This window comes from Ixodes scapularis, unplaced genomic scaffold (genome assembly GCF_016920785.2).
Source record: "Ixodes scapularis isolate PalLabHiFi unplaced genomic scaffold, ASM1692078v2 PGA_scaffold1__304_contigs__length_218370807, whole genome shotgun sequence".
Lineage (NCBI taxonomy): Eukaryota > Metazoa > Arthropoda > Arachnida > Ixodida > Ixodidae > Ixodes > Ixodes scapularis.
The window spans coordinates 92,653,759-92,673,106 of record NW_024609846.1 but is presented as its reverse complement, the minus strand read 5'-3'; the positions used below and the strand labels follow the sequence as shown (position 1 = coordinate 92,673,106).

At 43.9% G+C, this 19,348-nt stretch overlaps 2 protein-coding genes across 4 annotated transcripts in view; one reads left to right on the top strand and one right to left on the bottom strand.

The window, feature by feature from the left end:
- Positions 1-8,274, bottom strand: part of LOC8029946 (phosphoinositide 3-kinase regulatory subunit 4) — a 70,350-nt gene extending 62,076 nt beyond the window's left edge. Inside the window, exons 1-8 of one of the 3 annotated variants that reach the window (XM_042290842.1) lie at positions 8,046-8,274; positions 7,871-7,967; positions 7,760-7,804; positions 7,570-7,649; positions 6,795-6,850; positions 6,080-6,229; positions 5,091-5,192; positions 468-637 (exon numbers count right to left, since the gene is read on the bottom strand). In XM_042290842.1, coding sequence (XP_042146776.1) covers positions 468-637; positions 5,091-5,192; positions 6,080-6,229; positions 6,795-6,850; positions 7,570-7,649; positions 7,760-7,804; positions 7,871-7,962 — 695 coding nt within the window. In that variant the 5' untranslated portion in view covers positions 7,963-7,967; positions 8,046-8,274. Of the gene's footprint in view, positions 1-467; positions 638-5,090; positions 5,193-6,079; positions 6,230-6,794; positions 6,851-7,569; positions 7,650-7,759; positions 7,805-7,870 lie in introns of all 3 variants that reach the window. The other 2 variants (XM_042290844.1, XM_042290843.1) reach the window with 2 other exon arrangements.
- A 176-nt stretch (positions 8,275-8,450) lies between these two features.
- LOC8029945 (exocyst complex component 8) overlaps positions 8,451-19,348 on the top strand; it is a 36,668-nt gene continuing 25,770 nt past the window's right edge. The window contains exons 1-5 of the mRNA XM_029979985.4: positions 8,451-8,526; positions 8,809-8,964; positions 9,178-9,273; positions 11,397-11,488; positions 19,004-19,140. Of these exons, the coding sequence (XP_029835845.4) occupies positions 8,466-8,526; positions 8,809-8,964; positions 9,178-9,273; positions 11,397-11,488; positions 19,004-19,140 (542 nt within the window). The 5' untranslated portion in view covers positions 8,451-8,465. The remainder of the gene's footprint in view (positions 8,527-8,808; positions 8,965-9,177; positions 9,274-11,396; positions 11,489-19,003; positions 19,141-19,348) is intronic.

The window sequence follows — 19,348 nt, the reverse complement described above, 5'->3', positions numbered from 1 at the left end:
TTCGCCCCATTAAACGTTTCAGTTTCCCCTAGTCATTTTTGCCAACTTTTACCCGGTCATTGCAGAGCGAAACCGCGATGTAACTGCTTTCACCGGCAGGTGGGAAGATTGGTTAGAGAGCCTAGATTTAAGAGAGGGGGAAACTAAAACCACGGCACACTTTTTCAATTTAATGGAGGGACACCACCTGAACCAATCTATTACAAGCGTGCATGCGTTGCGTCGTTGCCTGGTGAGGAGGAAAGCAGGCGGTGAGGCGGAGACGTTTGCAGACGCGGCCAACAATCCACGTGACCCCGATCGGGCCGTCGTAAACGTTCAGTAATCTAGGCTCGCTAGCACTGACACAAATCCATAGGACAAATAATTCTGAGTGCCACGATTAAAAGACTGGCCTGGAAGCTTCACATTTTCGAACCGGAACCTTTGTCCGCAAAATGTAGGGGATGCTTCGTGTTGGCCGTTACCCGAGAGAGAAGATGTCCATGGCAGGCGTCAATTCCCCCGTCCCGATGCCCTCCTCCGGAAGGAAGTGGCTAGAGTCCGGATTGAGAGTCTTGACGAAACGCTCCGGCGCAATGTAGCACGTCCTTCGTCGCGACGTGTCGAAGAAGTAAGAGAAGTCCGCGGGATTGTCCTGCGGGGAAGAAGAGAGAAAATAACCTCAATATCTTTTGTGGATGCTTAGGGCTGGCTCGTGCGTTTGAATTTGTATGCAATCGACTGCGTTGCAATAGCTTGTGACCTCTTACGAGAGAACATACTGGTATACTGGTGCCGTCTATTGGGTAGCCCTGGAACAGTTCCGATCTGCATATAACTAGACTGGAGGTATTGCAGTCTTTGCAAGATTAATCTATGCATTACCTACGAGAAATTATAGTTTTATACGATTTTCACTTATTTCGAGCACACGGCGAAAGGATGGAACGTAACGTGTGCAGGGAATTTCTCAAAACGTGAGCCATGTCATTCCTGTGAAAAGTATGTACCGCGCAGAAAAAAGGGTTAACGTTGTATATTCCCTCTGCCAAAGGGGCCATTTGGAAAAATTAACAATGTTCGGTATGATTAGTGTACTAAATGGCTTTGAGCAATTAACCTTTTAATTAGTGAGGTTATAAGTATGATTACAATTAGAAACTTGCCGCGGATCGTAGAGAACAACCGAATCAGCTCGCTTTAGAAATACAGAAGGCACTTAGCATTTCTAGCGCACTCTGAAAAAATGCTCTATTTTGGAAGCGTTTCTAGGTTTCGGTTTTTTACTGGAGTGCACCTATGCGCTGTCGGTCCTGCACCCCCAAGACCGAGGCGCGCAGCTACCGCTTTACCTCCGCTCTAAGAAGGACAGAAGCGCGGTGCACGTGCGCCACGTCACGCTACAATTTCTCCTACGAGGAAACCAAAACATAGGTATGAAGGACAGAAGCGTGGTGCACGTGCGTCATGTCTCGCTACATTTTCTCCTATGAGGAAACCGAAACATAAAAACGCGTCCAAACTGAGTTTTTTCAGAAGGCAGAGAATGCTATACGTGCCATCTATATTTCCAAGAATGAGTCGACTTAGTGGTTTTTGACGATCCTCAGCAAGTTTTACTAATGGAAACTACAACTATAGGCCAACGCGCAGTTTACAAACAAGCCCCCACGAAGGAGGGGGGGGGGGGGGGGGCTTGTTGCCGCACGAGGTGTAGACACTGCGCGTGCGCAGAAACCAGATTCGCGTCAAGTGGAGCGTTTGCGCATGCGCCCTGCCAAAAGCAGCGCCGCCGCAGCAGCGTGACATCAAAGCCGTGTGTGGGTGTATAAGTTCACGCGTTAAAAAGGTAATCGCTCTAACGTAATTAATACACAAATTATAGCGAAAGTTACCAATTTCTTTAAATGGCCATTTCAAGGTTCTCCCCATGGTAGGCGGAAATAGTTTTTCCGCCCACTACTCTGACTGACCACCCATTGCTCTGACTAACTGCCCACCTCTCGATTATGCTGCAGGATGACAAAGTGATTTTGCCTGCGCACATGGCTGCAGACCGCCGTACTCAGCGCGCCCCACGCCGCCACATTATTGGATGTCATCGCATCACCGACTGCTGCCATTCCTTCAAACAAGGAGAGCGGAGCGCTGACAGGGGTGCGGGGAGGGCAAGGAAGGAGGGAGAGGGGGGGGAAGGTTCAGCTGAGGAAAAACACAAAATAAACAGATGCGACGAACGCGCACTGCGCAGCAGTTCTCTCCACAGACAGTGGGTGGCAGAGAACCGAGAGGATTTTTCTTTCGCTGCTCAATGCTTGCTCATGTTGTGGCTTGCTTTATCTATGCCTCTTCACTTGCTTTGCGCTTTTCCCTCCCCACTGACAGCCGCTGACAGTTGCCTGCGGAGGGCGGACTGTAATCCGTTTCATTTTAAGTCCGACAGTTACCGGCATTACGACTCGATGTAGCCAATCGAGCAGTATAAAAAAAATATTGTTCCACGGCACTAATAGTCTTCATAGATTCGCTATCACCGACTACACCAATCATGCACAATGAAGGTGCCGTGATTCTGCGCTTTTCTCTTGCGTGATTTGTTTGGCTGGAGATAGCAAGCCCCCCCCCCCCCCCCAAAAAGAGAGCACCGTGATTATGCACCTTTTGCACTACTTGACTGGCACCATCAGACCGTGGTGTCGGCTTAAATGGGATTTAAGTGGAACGATGTTGGTCTAAGTATGACTCGCCGCCAACGGTCGTTGCGGACAAAGCGTAATGGACTAGGTACGACTTGCCGCCAACTGTCCCGAACTCAGTAAGCTGGACTAAGTATGACTCACTGTCAACGATCGACTGCGGACTAAGTGTAACTCGCCTTTGATGGCCACCTATATGCTGAACCAAGCATGCTGGACTAAATATCACTTGCTGCGGACGGTCGTGTGCTACTGCAAGCGATCGGCGGCGGTAAGTCATATTTAGTCCAGTTGTCTGCGCTCTTGTTCGTCTCCTATCTGTGGCACCGAGCAAAGATGTCGAACTGCAGATCAAATGGTCCAGGGTTTGGCTTTTGCTGAGCTCCTTGGCGAATCTCTCTGGTTTCGACTGTTCATTCCCAGTTATGACTATGTATGAATTATATTAATTCATTATGCCTTCTATATGCTTCCGCATTGCCTGCTACGGGCTAGATGCATTCTTTTGATGCTTTGGCCTGCATGTAACTTTTTCATCACACTTGAGCGTTCCACTTTTCTATAAAATCCAGTCCATAAACACATTCTGCGTTAAAAGAGAATACACCGGCAATAACCTGTTTGCACTAACAGTTTCAAGTTGCCCCCTAACATTGCCCCCTAACTTATTGCTGCCCGTGATCGCTGGATTTCGGTGCTTGCTTTTAGGGCTAATCCAGTGGCTATCTATTAAGGGGAGAGTGTGGTCTTTAACATTCTTCTGTCATCTTTTATCCAATTTATATTAAATTCTTGCATCTACCATAATTTCTCATGCAAAGCCGAAACATAAGCTCGTTGTGCAAAAAACATATCACGAGCCATCTCCAGGAATGATGTGGTGCTTTGACAACTTGGTATGCCTGCCCCAGCCAGTCTAGACAAAGGCTGCTGGCAATACTTTTAACACATCAAGGGGCTTTACCATGTGCCAGGCAGTACATAAAGGGTGGACATCTGAAAACACACAGGTTCGTTCATAAATAATAGCATGCCTAAAATATAAATATATATAAACAAATTTGTAAACACCATGTAATGTGACCATTTTAGGACCAATGAGTAAATACCCTGTCAGGGCACAGAAAAATCTGTTGCCATTAGCCTCGTGACTATGAGTGGAGTTTAGTTATCACAGATTTGCTCAGTAACAGCCTTTCGTGAGCAACAAATATGTAATTATGTTTGAGGCTTTATTTAGAGCTCACTATACTTCTCGGTGCAGAAGGTAAATATCAGATTTTCTTGGAGGGGGGAAAGACGAGCCAAGAGTGGTGCATTTTATTCCAGCTCACTTTTCAGTACTGCATATATATAATCACTGACTAATGCCTGAACATTCCTTAGACATGATCCATACACATGACAAACACGTAAATAAAGTATTTTTCATTTGGTTTTCACACAGCCATTTTTAGCAGTGTTTTTAAAATATTTTTCAGTTTTCTGGTTTTTTGCTTGTCATCAATCATGATATGCTTCAGCACCACTAAACAAGAGAGGCTTTTCGTTTTATCTAGACATTTCAAGCTTTGTGTGCCTAAATATTGAAACTGGGGAGAATTCTTTCATGAACAGATATCACACTTGAGAGTTCAGTGTTATTAGCTATGCATGATCTCATGCACAGCAGAAAAATGTGAACACACTACATGAGCCAAATAAATCTGCAATTTTCTCATGAAATTGCAACTAGTGTACAGGGTTATCCTCCCCCCCTCAAAAAATTTTTAGCGTTTTTTCACTGTAAAAATAAACTATCCACCGCCATATGCTTAGTCTCTTCCCAAATGTAGCGACAGCACTCCAAACCAGATGACCGTTTCCGAACTAACGAAAATTGTGGCCGACAAAGCCCACGAATGCATGGGGATAAATGGTGTCAACTACTCGCAACTTTCAACAGTGGTGGTACTGCGGTGTGAGAATCGCGCACCCTAGCTCCTGGATGATCGGATTCAAGATGATGGTGCTCGCTTACCCTGAAGTTGAAGTATCGGGTATGACTCATATAATGCTCTTATTTCAAAATTAAAATCACTCGCACGTCGCAGACCCGACCTCGTACTGCTGTTCTATGACTATCATCCAGGTGATAGCCATTTTGACAGTAACTAGTGCACCAACGTTTCAGAAAACCACTTCTAACTTCTGGATAAGGTAACGGTTAGTTCTGATACTTTGGCATCTGGTCTCGATCACCAGCTTTACATCTGGGCAGAGACTGAGAGTGCTGTGATGCACAGTTCATTTCTCCGGCGAGAAAAACACTATTATCTTTTTCGTGGGCCCACTGAATTTTGAGCTTATCTAGTAAATGGAACAAGAACATTTTCTCATGTCGGCGGCAATGCGAAAGCAACATGTCCTTACCTCTGGCAAGTAGGTCGGCTTGAAACTCGCAAAATCCGTGAGCAGCGCCCAGTTCCAACCAGTGACCATGATGTTCTCAAGCTTGATGTCCCCGTGGCAAATCTGCAAACAAAACATTTTACATGTTTAGTTTTTGAAAGCAGTGAAGCAGTGCACAAGTCTACAAACCTACCTGTAGACTTGTGCACCGTTTCACTATTCTATGTATGCCAAAAACGAAAGGCATCCCTCGAAATTGAAAAGTCTGAGACCCGCTGCGCTTAAAGGGACACTAACAGGGTATTTATGCTTGCCATGGTTTTTATCTGTAAATGACATGTGAGAGCCAAACTACCCAGAATACAATTTTCGGCTCAAATTCATTTTCTTTTCGCCCGAAAACCGCCGATCAAAAACTAGCCGGTTTAAGTCGCGCTCACATGCCGTTTTCTATGGTTTAGACACAACCACCAAAGATAATGAAAGTCATGGGTCATCAAAGGCACACATTCAATAATAGAAATGGACATAAAATATTATACCCATTTTTTGTGTCTTCTAACAAACTGCAAATACGTTGGTTGAAAAGAAAAAAGTTGCACAGCCACGTGATTTCCAGCATCTTTCTCCTCCTCTTATATTTCTTCTTCCTTCCCAGTCCAGTTTTGGTATTGAACAGTTGCATTTTTTTAACTTATTAAAAATATATATGACACTGTAGCAAAATACTGATTGGGTGGTCTTCGGACTTCTGACAAAATGGCCTGGCAAAAAATTTGAGAAAATTTGGGGGGGGGGGGGGGGGGGGGGGCAGTGTCCCTTTAACCTTATAGACTCCAAAATCACTGCATATGAAAAAAGAAACCTATCTGATATACTTGCAGTGCAGCAGTGAAAATTAAAACACAAAAATGCGAGGTGCTGGAAATGAGGCACCACATTCAAGCAGCACATTGAGTGCTCGCAATTTCTAACAACGGCGCAAAGCAGACAAAATTTCCCACACGTACCCCGTGAAGATGACACGCTGCGAGCGCGTGCAGCAGCTGGAATGCGATCCAGCGCTTCTCGATGGAGTTCAGGAACGGCCGCGTGCTGATCCTGTCATAAAGGTTGTCCTTGACGAACTGGCGGATGACCATGCCGGCCTTGTCCGTCTCCTAGGTTGGGATGCAAAGAAGGCAGACATTTGTAGGGTCCTGTCAGCTACCAGATGTGACCAGCAAAATTGTGCATGCACAACACTTCCTGTTTCACAGCGATTGCTGTTATAGGGACTTGACAGTTGCATTTGCAGCGTTGTGCCAGGCAGAAAACTCTGTTCAACGAGCTCTCACGCGTGCATTGCCCTGTAACACCGCGAAAAGAGCGTCCTTGAGGCGTTTTTGAGACGGCAGTGTCTTCTACGTTTGGCGGGGATGCTGCTACAGATTCCTCATGGTAGAACATGGTTAGCATGTATTATCAAATGTCAAACCACCCACCACTCGTACTGGTACCTGCTGCAGTTTAGTCTTTGGCAGGGACGCTGGCTTATGTGTGCAGTGTGTACCCTTTCCTACATACTTCAGTGGCAACGACAAGGCTGTGTTGTGTGTGATCAAGTAAATAAAGGATGGATATGCATAAAAGTGGGTTGTACTTTGTGCAATAACAGCTATAGCTGTAACTTCTTCGTGCACTGTGGCGAAAAGCTGCGGACATTTTATGGAGTCGGGAACTCACCACCACTTTCTGGAAGGGTAGGGTGTTCGGAACATTTGCAAGGACCTGCTTGATTTCTGAAAGGGCGAGAGATTGAAATGAGACCAAAGAAGTATGGAAATCGGGGACCATTCGAGACGATAAAATCTATGACTAGGAAAAACATACAAAAAACTATGGGCACAACTAGAGTTACAGAAGGCATAACATGATGGAAGGCAATGTGCGAGTGCTGGAAGCGAAGCTCTTTCTATGGATCTGATGTCGCAACATATTAGAGTCGCTACTTGAGAACTGCGCATGAAACATCGATAACCTCTCTGCCCATTGTCTGCCGGCACCACAGCAGTCATTCCTTCATTCACGAAATGAAACATTTATTTGAACATCACCAGCTCCGGATGAAAATGTTATTTCGTTTCATTGTACTTCGTAGGCGCAGCTGGCAGAAGACATTCCTTTGAAGTGTAACTCTGTGTTTTGGATCCTGTGTAGAAAGATACTGGCAGCGCCGTTTTGCTCCGCTGCTGCTGAAGCAATAGGGCTAAATGTGAAGAACCGCCCCTGTAACTCCGAAGCTGTCAGCAGGTTCGTTCAATTTAGGAAGACATCTTGAACTAGTTTCGACCAAGTCCATTTTTATATTGCAGGAATCATTTAGCAAGGATGCAGTGCTGGTAGCCGAAACTTCCGGTTGAATCAAAGGTGTATTTGAACAAGTCTGGTTACCCTAGTTCACACAAATCGAACAAACCTGGCCATGACTGCGATAGTTAACTGAAGATTGTAAACATACTTTCAAGGGCTTCCTTGTGGGGTGCGAGTGGAAGTGACGGGTCGTGGATGGCAAACACCTTTACAATTGCTAAACCCTCCCTGAAAGAAAGAAAAAAAAAAAAAAAAAACGAGCAATAGAGAGGTAATTAGAACCGAACAGTAGATTTAAAATTCATTCTAGCGGGTAGTGGAAAAACGGTTATTCATACTTATGCTTCACACGAGCCACCTTCAAGAACCGTGTGCTTCCCAAACTGCAAACGTAAAGTGTTTCGGTGGTTAGTGCGACAGTCGAACCCATAATAGAAACACAAACTTACTTTTTCTCGTACGTAAAGTCGGGTAACTCTGTTAGATAGTGCTCCACCGGGTATATCTGGGATGGGGCGATGCCAGCCAGCTGGTTCCCCATTGTGCCTTTAAAAGAACCGAGTACGAGCGTGTGTCAGCCGAACTGTCCGAGTTGTTTACGTCCTTTATGATCAGTTCAAGTACCACCAAACACTGCTCTGGCGTTGTCGACACGTAGTGAAGATTATATTAGTGGCACTTGCCCCTCTCGCAAACGAACGCAGAGCTACGATAAACAAACGATTAGATCACATATCGAGAAGATAATTCCTCAGTAAACACAGCTCAAAACCTAAGACGGAGGGCATAAACAGTGACATAAATGCACAGTAAACTTGTAAACTTTGCTTGAGGGGGGTGTGCGATATAAGATAGAGTTAGCAAAGCCGTAAAAACCCATGAACAAAGGAGATAAAAAAATGTCCATAAATGCATTACACTTATAACTACAAATAAATTTTACATGTAATTTTTATGTATTTTAACTACTATAAACATAAATAGTTTGATTTTTAATAAAAAGCCCATTACGAAACCATGGCCATTGCAATTGATGGAGTAAACATGGCGGAGTATGTAGCCGTCGGCGACAAGTTTACGTCGCCGGGTTTCAGCCCGTCAAATTGTAAGTATTATTTTTCGCTCTAGCCACGTGTAAAATGCCTCTCAAAAGAATGTTTGAGACCATGTTGTTGAAACTGCTGACCTGCTAGGTAGCTAAACTCCAAGGCGAAAGTTTCAACAGCTTATGTCCAGGGGCGTTTGCAATGTTTATCGAATGCAGACTCGGCGACTCGGCCAGGCTCACGCAGCTGTAGTGACTCGGCTGTCAACCTCAACTTCTTTCTTTTTTTCTTTTTTTTCTTTTCTTTTTTTTTAACATTTGAATGTTGTTGATTCGTTTCAGATGTTAAGGATTTGGTGCAGAACTCAGTTCGGATTGACGCCATTCTGAGCGAGAGACAGCAGATCGCAAATCTTGCGGACGAGACGAACAACCTCTTGAAGAAAAATGTCTACAAGAACTACATGCAGTTCATCGAAACTGCGAAGGAGATCTCCTGTATCCTTGTATTTCTTTTGTAAATTCTATTCTCTTCAACATGCGACTAATTAACATAATCTTTTCTTTAATAATCTCAGGTAATCCTGCGTAAGATTTGCTGTATTGCTAAATCTATTAATGTTAATTTGCCTCAGCAGTGCACCACATAAACAATCAGCTAGCTGACGTAAATACAGTGACAGCTCCTTGACTCTTGCTGCACCTCGGCAGATCTGGAGAGCGAGATGTACCAACTCAGTCACATGCTCACCGAACAGCAGAATGTTATGCAGTCCTTGTTGGAAATTTCCATCACGGACAGCAAAGGTAAATAGCACCGGACCTGACACTTGAGATGAAGAAAATGTGTTGGTTCAGTACCGACACTGGCTGGGATATTCATAAAATGGAAATAATGGACAGCATAACATTGTAATGTCCAATTCTTTTTTATTCTTTTCTGGGAACTTGAACCATGTCTTCAATCTTATGCGATGAGTTTTGAGTTTCATAATATCCAGGCAACAAAATTTACTTCCATTTGGAGATGTTTGCATTTCACATAAATATTAATGCACCAAGGAAAAGGGTCCAAGGTAGTTCTTGGAATGACGAGTGCAGGTGCTCTGTAGCTGCTGTAGATAAGACGTCAAAAACTGTTTCAACATTTGATGCAACTTGAAGGTCACTGAAATCGAAAATAAATCACGTAGCTTGATGTGGCAGGTCTGACCTAGGGTGTGATTCGGCCTGGTTCACATCTGGAATTACGCTGCGCCAGGTTCGCACAATAACTCTTGTCATTGGTACCCAAGCAGAGTTCACCAGAAAGTCACCCACATCAGCCAAGTTCACATATCGCCTGCTCACAAATGACTTTCATAACTTCCCTTGTTGTATCTCATTCGCAAGTCACATGAATTTCACGTCATACCCAGTTGACATGCCATTCCAAATTCACAGATCCAAGTTCACTTCACAAGGTGACGTGCAGCAATTCTTGCCAATCACATATCATGAATTTATATGTCGCACTAGTATGTGATTGAGTCATGTGAACTTCATGTCACATAGTCACATGTTGCATAGTGCTCACTTGTCGCCACCTCACTCGTAGCACAAAGTTCACACATCTAGATTTACATCACAAATCGGCAGGCAGCTGCTCTTGTCTCCAGAAATTAGATTGCCCTCTGGCAGTAATTGCACAATCCTAGATTTCTATGATCAGTCGATTATCGACCTCAAAAGTTTCTGGGTTAAAGATAAAAAAGCTCTACTCTTTAAGATGGACATCAAATTCATTTCTGTAAAGATTACTCACCCTGAACACCGATTGTGAGTCACATTCTTCGCAAAATGTCATTTAGCAATCCAGGCAGTGCCCCCAAGTTGACCTTATATTTTGTCCCATCCAGGATCATGCTCAGGATCATTTACTGCTATGCCCAAAGTTGACTCTAAAATTTTACAAGAAAGCTGTAGACAGCAGTACCAGGGAGAGGGTTTTTCCGAAGAGAATTTTACGGTTGGAGTGCTCGTTTATGGTTTCTTTTTGGTGTTGAAGACCATCTTCACAACATAAAGGGCTGTCTGACTGTACATGTTCACTTTGATTGAATTGGCTGAGAACTTCAGATATTCTTTTATTTGGTTTACAAATATCAAATAACTTTTTCTTTATTGGACTTCAATCCATTGGTAGCCTGCTGTTTCCTAATGTGAGTGAGGTCACATTTAACTAGGTATTGACAGGGCCATAGGATTTCCATCTACAGTAACTGCAATGGGCTAAAGTTAGTTTTCAAATTCAAAATTAATTCAGGTTGGGTTTTAACCATTTTGCATGAGTCTAGCAGCCTCATCAAAGTGGAGATGTCCCCAAGCTGTTCAGGACACTGCTTTGCCTGGCTCACGCATTTTGTCTTTTTATACGACCCAGGCTTGCTCATGGCTTAGTTAGTGGCTCTGTCAACAAAAGGCAGCACTGACATTTTTTTTTTCTTAAATTTTGCTCCCATTCTATTTGTGGCTAGAAATTTAATTTTGTAGGCCACAAATAAAAACGGTTAATGTTTAAAGAGCAGGTTCTGTGCTTAGCTGTTGAGCAACTTAGGATTTTAAAAGCAGGTAAAACTTGCATTAGTTACGGGGGTCACAAACCATATAGACTTCATTGCAGGGCACACAATGTCACCCCTAGGGCAAACAAGGTCACCCCTAGGCTCTATTGTATCGATTGGACTGAGTCTTCATGGTATTAATGGCTTTCCAAAGCCAAATATGGCTATGACTAAGATTATGATTAATTACTTCAGCGTATAAGCCCAACTGTGCCATGCTCTTTTGACAACAGTACAAGTATATCAGATCAGTGAATCTCTTCCACTCCTTTGTGCTGACTTAGTTGTATCGAGTATAATCTACTTTATTTTGTTTTTCACCTTCAGGATCCACAAACAATGTCGGCACAAGTGAAAAAAAAGAAGAGGACCCACGACGAAACATCTCAACCTTACTTGAGAAAGTGGAAGGCTGCACCGTAAGTTTTGGTACTCGGTGATCTTTTTAGATGAACCAGTGAAAGTTATTGATTCATCTTTTCTCATTCTTGTCCCTTTTCTAAATTGTTTTGTCAATTGCTACAAAAGCAAAGAGAACTTTACATACTTCTCATTATTGGAACCCATGGATAGTTAGACCAACAATCATGAAACAGTATGGTAGCATTAAAAGAAGCCTATCCAGCTTTCTGAATTATTCCAAAGAGAACTGGCAGAGCATTTCAACGTTAGTGCATTGGTGAATGAGTGACTGTGTGTTGTTTTTAGGGAGCTTGCTCAAGTTCAGCTCTCATGACTGAATTGTTCAACGGAGAATACTGAAAACTGGAGTAACAACAAAAATATTTTATTGGAAAGACAAAGGTTAATCGGGCTGATTTAAACCGGCAAATAAGTACCGTATAGGTTTTTTCACGGATACCCAAGACTGAAAGGATAAACACTGTTTTGAGAACTTTAATGTTAATTCCCTCAGTTTTCGGTGTCTGTCATAATGAAATTCTAATTTGAAATGCTACCCTGTGGCTAGTATCCTAGCTTTTTAAAACATACTAAAGGAAATTCCAATACTTTTGTCCAACTTGTGGTTTTCACTTTCTAGGGAGAGCAACAGATTAACCAAGTTTTATTCCAGAACTTTTTTTTTTTGTTATTTTGTTCTTGCACGCAAACTAGTGATAGCACAAGCTGCAACTCCTTTTAGGCCTGGAAGGGAAAGAAAAAGAGTGTGACATGACATTTTAGTCAAACTGCACAGACAATTACCAGAAATTGAAAAGTCATACTTGCATTTTCGTTTTATGTGATTAGATTATCTCTTACTTTTCAATTTGTTAAGCAAAAAAAATATTTTTTCTTTAATTAATGCTTAGTATTGTTTGAGGTTCTGCTGTGCATTACAGCTGCAGAACTATAAAAGTATTTCAGTGTCCCTCCCCCCAGGCTAAGGGGATACTGAACTGAAATTTCGAGCTCACAAAACAAGGCTGGAAGGATAGGCGGGACGTTGCAAAACCCAAACACATCACTCACACAGTGATATCTCTAACAGATCGCTGTATTTCTGGAAAAGAAGTGCGGCGATAGAACACGACCGACGAGACATGTGACATCACTATTCCCATTCCCCCCTTTCTCGCTACGTCCAATCAAGCTTGTGAACCGAAGTGAGGAGGAGAGAAGCGAGGCCGCTTCCCCTCATTCTCATATTTTCTGGGGGGACAATGATGTCATAGCCCTCGCTTGATTGCGCCCTTCTTTTCCAAAAGTATGGTCATCCGTTTGAGATCTTGAAATATGAATGAGGTTTTAGAGTTCATTGCATTCCGTTCAACACTTCTGCGGCCTTATGTTCCAAAATCCAAATTTCCGTTTAGTATCCCTTTAAGTTAGTCAATGGGTGGCTTTCCATCACTGTATTATCGCGGACTCTGTTAGCTGTAACATGCAAGCGGCGGCTGTCCCGTACCCTCGGCGTTGCATAGCAGGCACCTTTCTAAACCCCGCGCATGCGCCGTGTGGTGGATTCGCTCTCCCCGCCAGCGACCACACCTCCGCTTTGTTGTCTGCTAGGTGCAGAGCAGCCAACGTCGCAGCGCTTGCTAATTTTTGCTGAACACGGTTTCGTGTTCAGCAAACCACCATGTAAGAGGTGTGTAAGAGGCGTCCACAGTTTCATGGGCGCCTCTTATGCAGTGGTTGAATTCCTGACTCACAGATATGCATCCGCCTGACTGAGGATAATCATCACAACTAATTGTATATTTCGCGGTAGATTACTTTATTTCTGTTGGTCAAGCTTGTAGTTGACGGTCTATTTCTGAATCACACCTGCTGCGTTCATGCTGGTTCACGAACGCATATTGTTGAAAAATGCAATGTGCACAACTGCTTCCAAAAAAAAAATGTATGCCACAATGACTTTGCAATCTGCCCCAATAAACATTGCCTGCCTAGAATGAGTTCGACACCATTTCGTTATGGCAAGAATATCAAACGAGCAGATACAGCTGATAGTCGATCTGTGCCTAAATAGGCGCCCACAAAACCATGTTCACCTAACATTGGCAGATGACGCTGTGACATCGTCTGCTCTACGCCTAGCAGACGACAAAGCTAGGGTGTGCTCGCAGGCGGGAAGAGCAAGTCCGTCACATGGCGCATGCGCAGAGTTTTAGACGGCACCTGCTTTGCGGCGCTGGGGGTGCGCGACGGCCGCCGCTGGCATGTTACAGCTAACAGTGTCTATGATAGTACCTTTCCTTTGGTTGTAACAGGATTTGAATAGGCTACCTGTTCCAAACTGCTTTTGGTGCTTGGACACAATTAGAGAATGTGTACAAATAAGATCGAACATGCAAGTCCGGTTCACATTTTTGTTTTCTTCATATTTTTATATGTTACTTCCTAATATGTGGAGAAAACGAAATCAGAAATGTTTTTTAAAAAGACCAAATATCTCTAAAGAAAAGAAAAAAGCATGACTGGCCCAAGACAGCAACTCAGTTTTGGGCTGTGTCGGATCTGTCAAGTTTGACTGCATGGAATAGGCAAACTTAAAATACCAAAAACCCTAATATTTTTCAAGAAGCAGTGAATTATAGTTACTATATTCTTTAATGTTTACAGAATTCTAAAAACTATATATCATGCATAAAAAATTCACAGATGTTTTTTGAAAGTGAAATTTTGATCCTATTTTTGTGAAATTTGAAATTTTGATCCTATTTTTATGACTCATTATCTTATTATGTGTTAAGGAAATTAAACAAACTTTTTCATGTCCTTCATAAAAGTGTCTCTATATCGAAAAATAAATTGCTGCTGTATTTTATAATCCAAATTATTTACGGCGCTTCAAACATCCGAAATTGAAAATTTTTCGCAACTTCAACATGCAAATAAAAAAAAAAAAATTCATTCTTTTTTTAAGATTTGCGGGGAAACTCTCCTTTACACCCTCGTAAGGTTCCATTAGAAACATGTTGCATCATTTTGTTTCCGGCAGAAGTACAGCGCTTTGAAATATACCTCCCCATATGGACATTTTTGTCCAAGGCCACTGCCACAGAACTTTCCACAATGTCCTGTTTTTTACTGCTGCACAAGTCCGAATTCTACATCTGGACAACTCTAAATGCATCTCTGAAGTGCACATAACTCAGGACAGCACTTCGGAGCATCGAAGATGCGAACTAAGACGAGCTCGCCCTTCGTGTTTACCTGATTGTTGCATAGGTCACTGCACGGCCGCACAAACTTAAACACAAATCATCAGCACGAAATGATATACAACACCTCGGTTTGCGCAGTAAACGTAAGAACTGAACTTAACAGCTTGGTGGGATTGAGAAACATCACTTTTACTACCTTTTTAGGCAACTGTTCTAATGTATCGCTGACATCTTGGCTTGTCTACTCGTCCCGGCTGTCTTTTGGTGCGTCGTCTGTCATTGTTATAAAATAAATAAAGATTCATTGGCATTCAACATGTTCAAGCAGCGGTTATAAAACAATGGTCATCGTTGCGCTTTCCGCGGTTCAATAAACAGTCAATTCCGAGTTCTGTCCCGTCGTCAGAGTTCGCCATACGTGCCACTTTTGAATTCCCGGGACGGCTTGCTCGTTGCTCTACTCTTCCTTCTTTTGGTTCCGAAACTCCACAAGTTCAAATTCATCCAAGTAGAGCAGCTTGACCCCCTTTGAGATATTGCGACAGTATTCGTGACATGTCTTGGCCATTTTGTATTGCCATGCTTGCCGGCTGTTGCAAGTTGTGTATAGAGTAACCTGATGCTTCACAAGCCCTCCAACACCATCGCATGCATTTTTGCCATTCCCAGTGGCAGAAAATAGCCATTTGGCTGCAGGGTGCTCTAATTTTCTGAACTTATGTAGTTGATACTTGTTCTTGAAGTGGCTCGCTGCTCCATCGCTTACAAAAGTCACTTGCAAGTGCACGGGAGCATTGTCATCAAGCCAGTCTGTTATTTTTCCAATTTCACAGTAGGCATGGGCAGAGTCATGGCACACATTTTTGCTGATGACAGCGAAGCTGCGCCTGGATTTTCTTGTTGTAGCAACGCATCTGAAAACTGAAACTTGCTTCTTGTGCCAGTGGTAGGCTTGGACTTCATCGGGAAGAACAGTGGTCCAATTCTCAGCAAAATTGAAATGCATCATGAGGCTTCTCTTTTCTTCGCACCGCTTTTCTGTGGTCTCTCCTTTCCTTTCCTTGAATTGACCTGATCTGCTTATGAGGAATTCACCTTCGCACCAATGTCTTAAGTTTGTTCATGGATGTCACAGAGTCTAAAGTTTTTTTTATCAGACTGCCAGATTCGCATGCTGCTATCAAAACCTCTGCTTGTTCTGGGACTCCAAGCCGCTCGAGCGTAAAATAGCAGTCCTTGGGGCATCGTGTACAATCGCCAAGTCGGCATTCATTGTTCGGCGGGGAGCAAATATTCACTAATTCCAAGTCCGAGACGTTGACAACCCTACCGCCCACGATTTCAAGAGCCGCAACGCAAAGCTTAAAATTTGTGCAATATATACATACACAAACTTCTCTCTGGGGCGCACACTTGACCCACCAGCGTCGCAAGGAACGAAACTTTGTGAGGCCAATCTTGGTTTCGGGGTGATCATTTTTAAACACACAAACTCACAGATTTTTAAACACACATGACTCATGGATTGACCTCGTCATGAAGTGCTTGGACGTACTGTTTTTGTCATTTAGTGAGACAAATTACGTCTCTCTGTTTTGGGCTTTGTCTTGAGCAGCCCAGTTTGCCCTTAGTAAAGTGCTGCAGTGCCAGTGACAATTCCTCTGTGCTCAGCTTGCATCTCGAGTAGGGATCCAGTATCAACCAAACACTATGGTCATCTCTCAGTTTGCGAGATTCGTTGGTGATGTACCTCGGTGCCTCCATCACAGCACTTTCAGCCACTTTCCTCATCAGGGATGAAGGAAGGAGCGTCAGTAAACGGCAGCGTTTCTGGTCGGAAGTACATGCAGCGTGCTCCAGGCGAAAGTTTTTCATCCACTCGCTGCACGTGTTGCACTTATCTTGCGATGGACTTCCACTTGTTTTCACTCTCAGCTTTTCGGCCGCATGGAGGAGAGGTGGAAAGGAGGTGAAAACCGACTTAATCAAATCTTGTGCCGTCAATATTGCTCGAAAAAAATCATTTTTTCTCGTAAAATTAATTTCTTGACACTCTTGTCCCAGCCAGACTGTTTAAAAAAAAACTTTTTTTTTTTCTCTTTAGGGCTCTTTAAACAATGTTTCAGTTTGGGGAATAGGAGAGAAGCTCTTGCGACAGAAAGTTAATCTCTTTCCTAGACAGGCTTATCAAGGGGAAACCAAAGTTGTCCTTGGAATGATGCAGGACAACTGTCTTCTTAATCTCTCAGCCAAATCTGGAGGGATGATTGCCAATTCTCGGGGTCGACAAAATGTCAACTGAGCAAGAACTGCAATCCGACTTATGTTTAGCAATCGGGTGTTAATCGATCTCAAAGTCACTGGCGGTTACCTTCCGTCCTTTACGTTACTCCTTCCTGAAACATGTATCCATTACCAAAAGAGTCGTTTCTTTCCTTGCAATGTAGCAAGTTATGCCTTTAGTTTGGTATCGTAGCAGCCATTTCCGCATGTCTACGTTTGAATTAGATTCCACCACGGTCAGTCTCTCACGCGCCGCTTTTAGAGCCAACAGCTGGCCGCTAAAAACTAACTCTATTGCGCGGCATCAAACAGCAAGTCAAAATAAACGTGTGCCGCTCTACACTGCACGCGTTTACGCTTTCGTTCTTGGTTGGATGACGCACAGATGCATTCATTTCATACCTCGGGACTTTAAAACCAATAAAGTCTGAAGCATTCTCTCTTTCTCTCTGTTTCAGCATCGGGTACTTGGGGCGTGGCCAGGAGCTGTGTGGCATATGCTTTGCTAATACGCGTCGTGTCAGAATGGATTTTTCAGCTGTAGCAGAGACTTACAGCGTCAGCAGAGTTTTTTGTGTTGACTATCTCAGCAAACACAAAAAGAAAATTACAATGCAGAGAAATTTTCACAGCATGCGAGATGTCGGTGTCAACTCCCTGAAGATTTTGCCCCAGGAGACATCCGGAGAAGTGAAAGAAACAGATTACCTGTGCCAGCATTGTTTCTGTTATTTCAAAGCTGAAATACAAAGAGCTCCGACAGTGGTGGGGACACATTTATCCCAGAAAGTGAGGCCGTTGAGAAGCTGAATCGCTTTGTACTGCCTACAAAAGTGTCATCACTCAAGCCACCAAGTCAAGTAGCAAGCCGTTGTAGAGAGTCTTATGAGAAGAGAAAACAAGCTGAAATAGAGGAGGCCATGGTTTGCTATGTTTATACGGGGATTCAAACAGCCTACGGGACATCCAATGTTTCAGGACCATCGCAAGATAAGTGCAACACGTGCCGCGAGCGGATGACAAACTTTCGCCTGGCATATGCTGCATGTGCTTCCCACCAGGAACGCTGCCGTCTACTGATGCACCTTCCCTCATTCCTGCTGAGGAAAGAGATTGAAAGTGCCGTGTCAGAGGCAACGAGGTACATCACTAGCAAGTCTCACAAACTGAGAGATGACCAGGGTGTTTGGTCGATAATGGATCCCTACTCGAGATGCAAGCTGAGCACAAAGGAATTGTCACTGGTGCTCGTGTACCTTACTAAGGACAAACTGGGCTGCTCAAGACAAAGCCCAAACCAGAGAGACGTAATTTGTTTTGCTAAATGACAAAAAACAGTACATGTCCAAGCGCTTCATGATGAGGTCAATCCATGAGTCGTGTGTTTAAAAAGCTGCGAGTTTATGTGTTTAAAAATGCACACCCCGAAACCAAGATTGGCCTCGCAAAGTTTTGTTCCTTGCGACGCCAGTGGGTCAGGTGTGCGCCCCAGAGAGAAGTTTGTGTATGTATATATTGCACAAATTTTAAGCTTTGCGTTGCGGCTCTTGAAAGCGTGGGCGGTAGGGTTGTCAACGTCTCGGACTTGGAATTAGTGTATATTTGCTCCCCGCCTACCAATGAATGCCGAGTGCTTGTGCACGATGCCCCAACGACCGCTGTTTTACGCTTGGGCGGCTTGGAGTCCCAGAAGAAGCAGAGGTTTTGGTAGCAGTATGGGAATCCGGCAGTCTGATAAAAAATACTTTGGACTTAGTAACATTCATGAACAAACTTCAGATACTGGTGCGAACGTGGATTCCTCATAATCAGCCTTGAGCCATTCAGGAAAAAAGGTTTGACGAAAAGGCTTCATGCTAGCCAGGAGTTTTGTGTGAATCAAAATATATGAATAGCGTGGCATGTGTATACAATTTTCGGGACATGACGGAGTCTTGGGGGTGAAGGAAGAAAAGAAAGCGCAAAGTAGTCCTAAAATTTCGGTAGTGTACTTGCTGGCAAGAACAAGCCTTTAAGCCCATTTTTCTTGTCCTTTAGCACATCCTGGATGTCAAGGACAGGCACATAGTGCACAGCGGCGAGGTGAACGAGCTGAAGGAAAACCAGAGCAGCTCAAAGATCTATGCCGTGCTTCTGTCCGACTGCCTGGTCCTGGCCGATTGGCTGCCTCACAGGTAAGCGACGCCCCCTACCTTTCTACTCTTGTAGCAGGACGTGCTTGTAAAAGGCTGGCCTCGAATGGTGGGCCGTGAGCCACCGACAAGGTGAGAGCGGCAGGGAAGAGCTTCAGGTGCCCCACCTCCAATGCGAGCTTCCAACCTTCGACAATGCTTCGGCGTCTCGCGCACCTCGAGCGGGTGTGCGTCGAGGAGGCCGGGCATT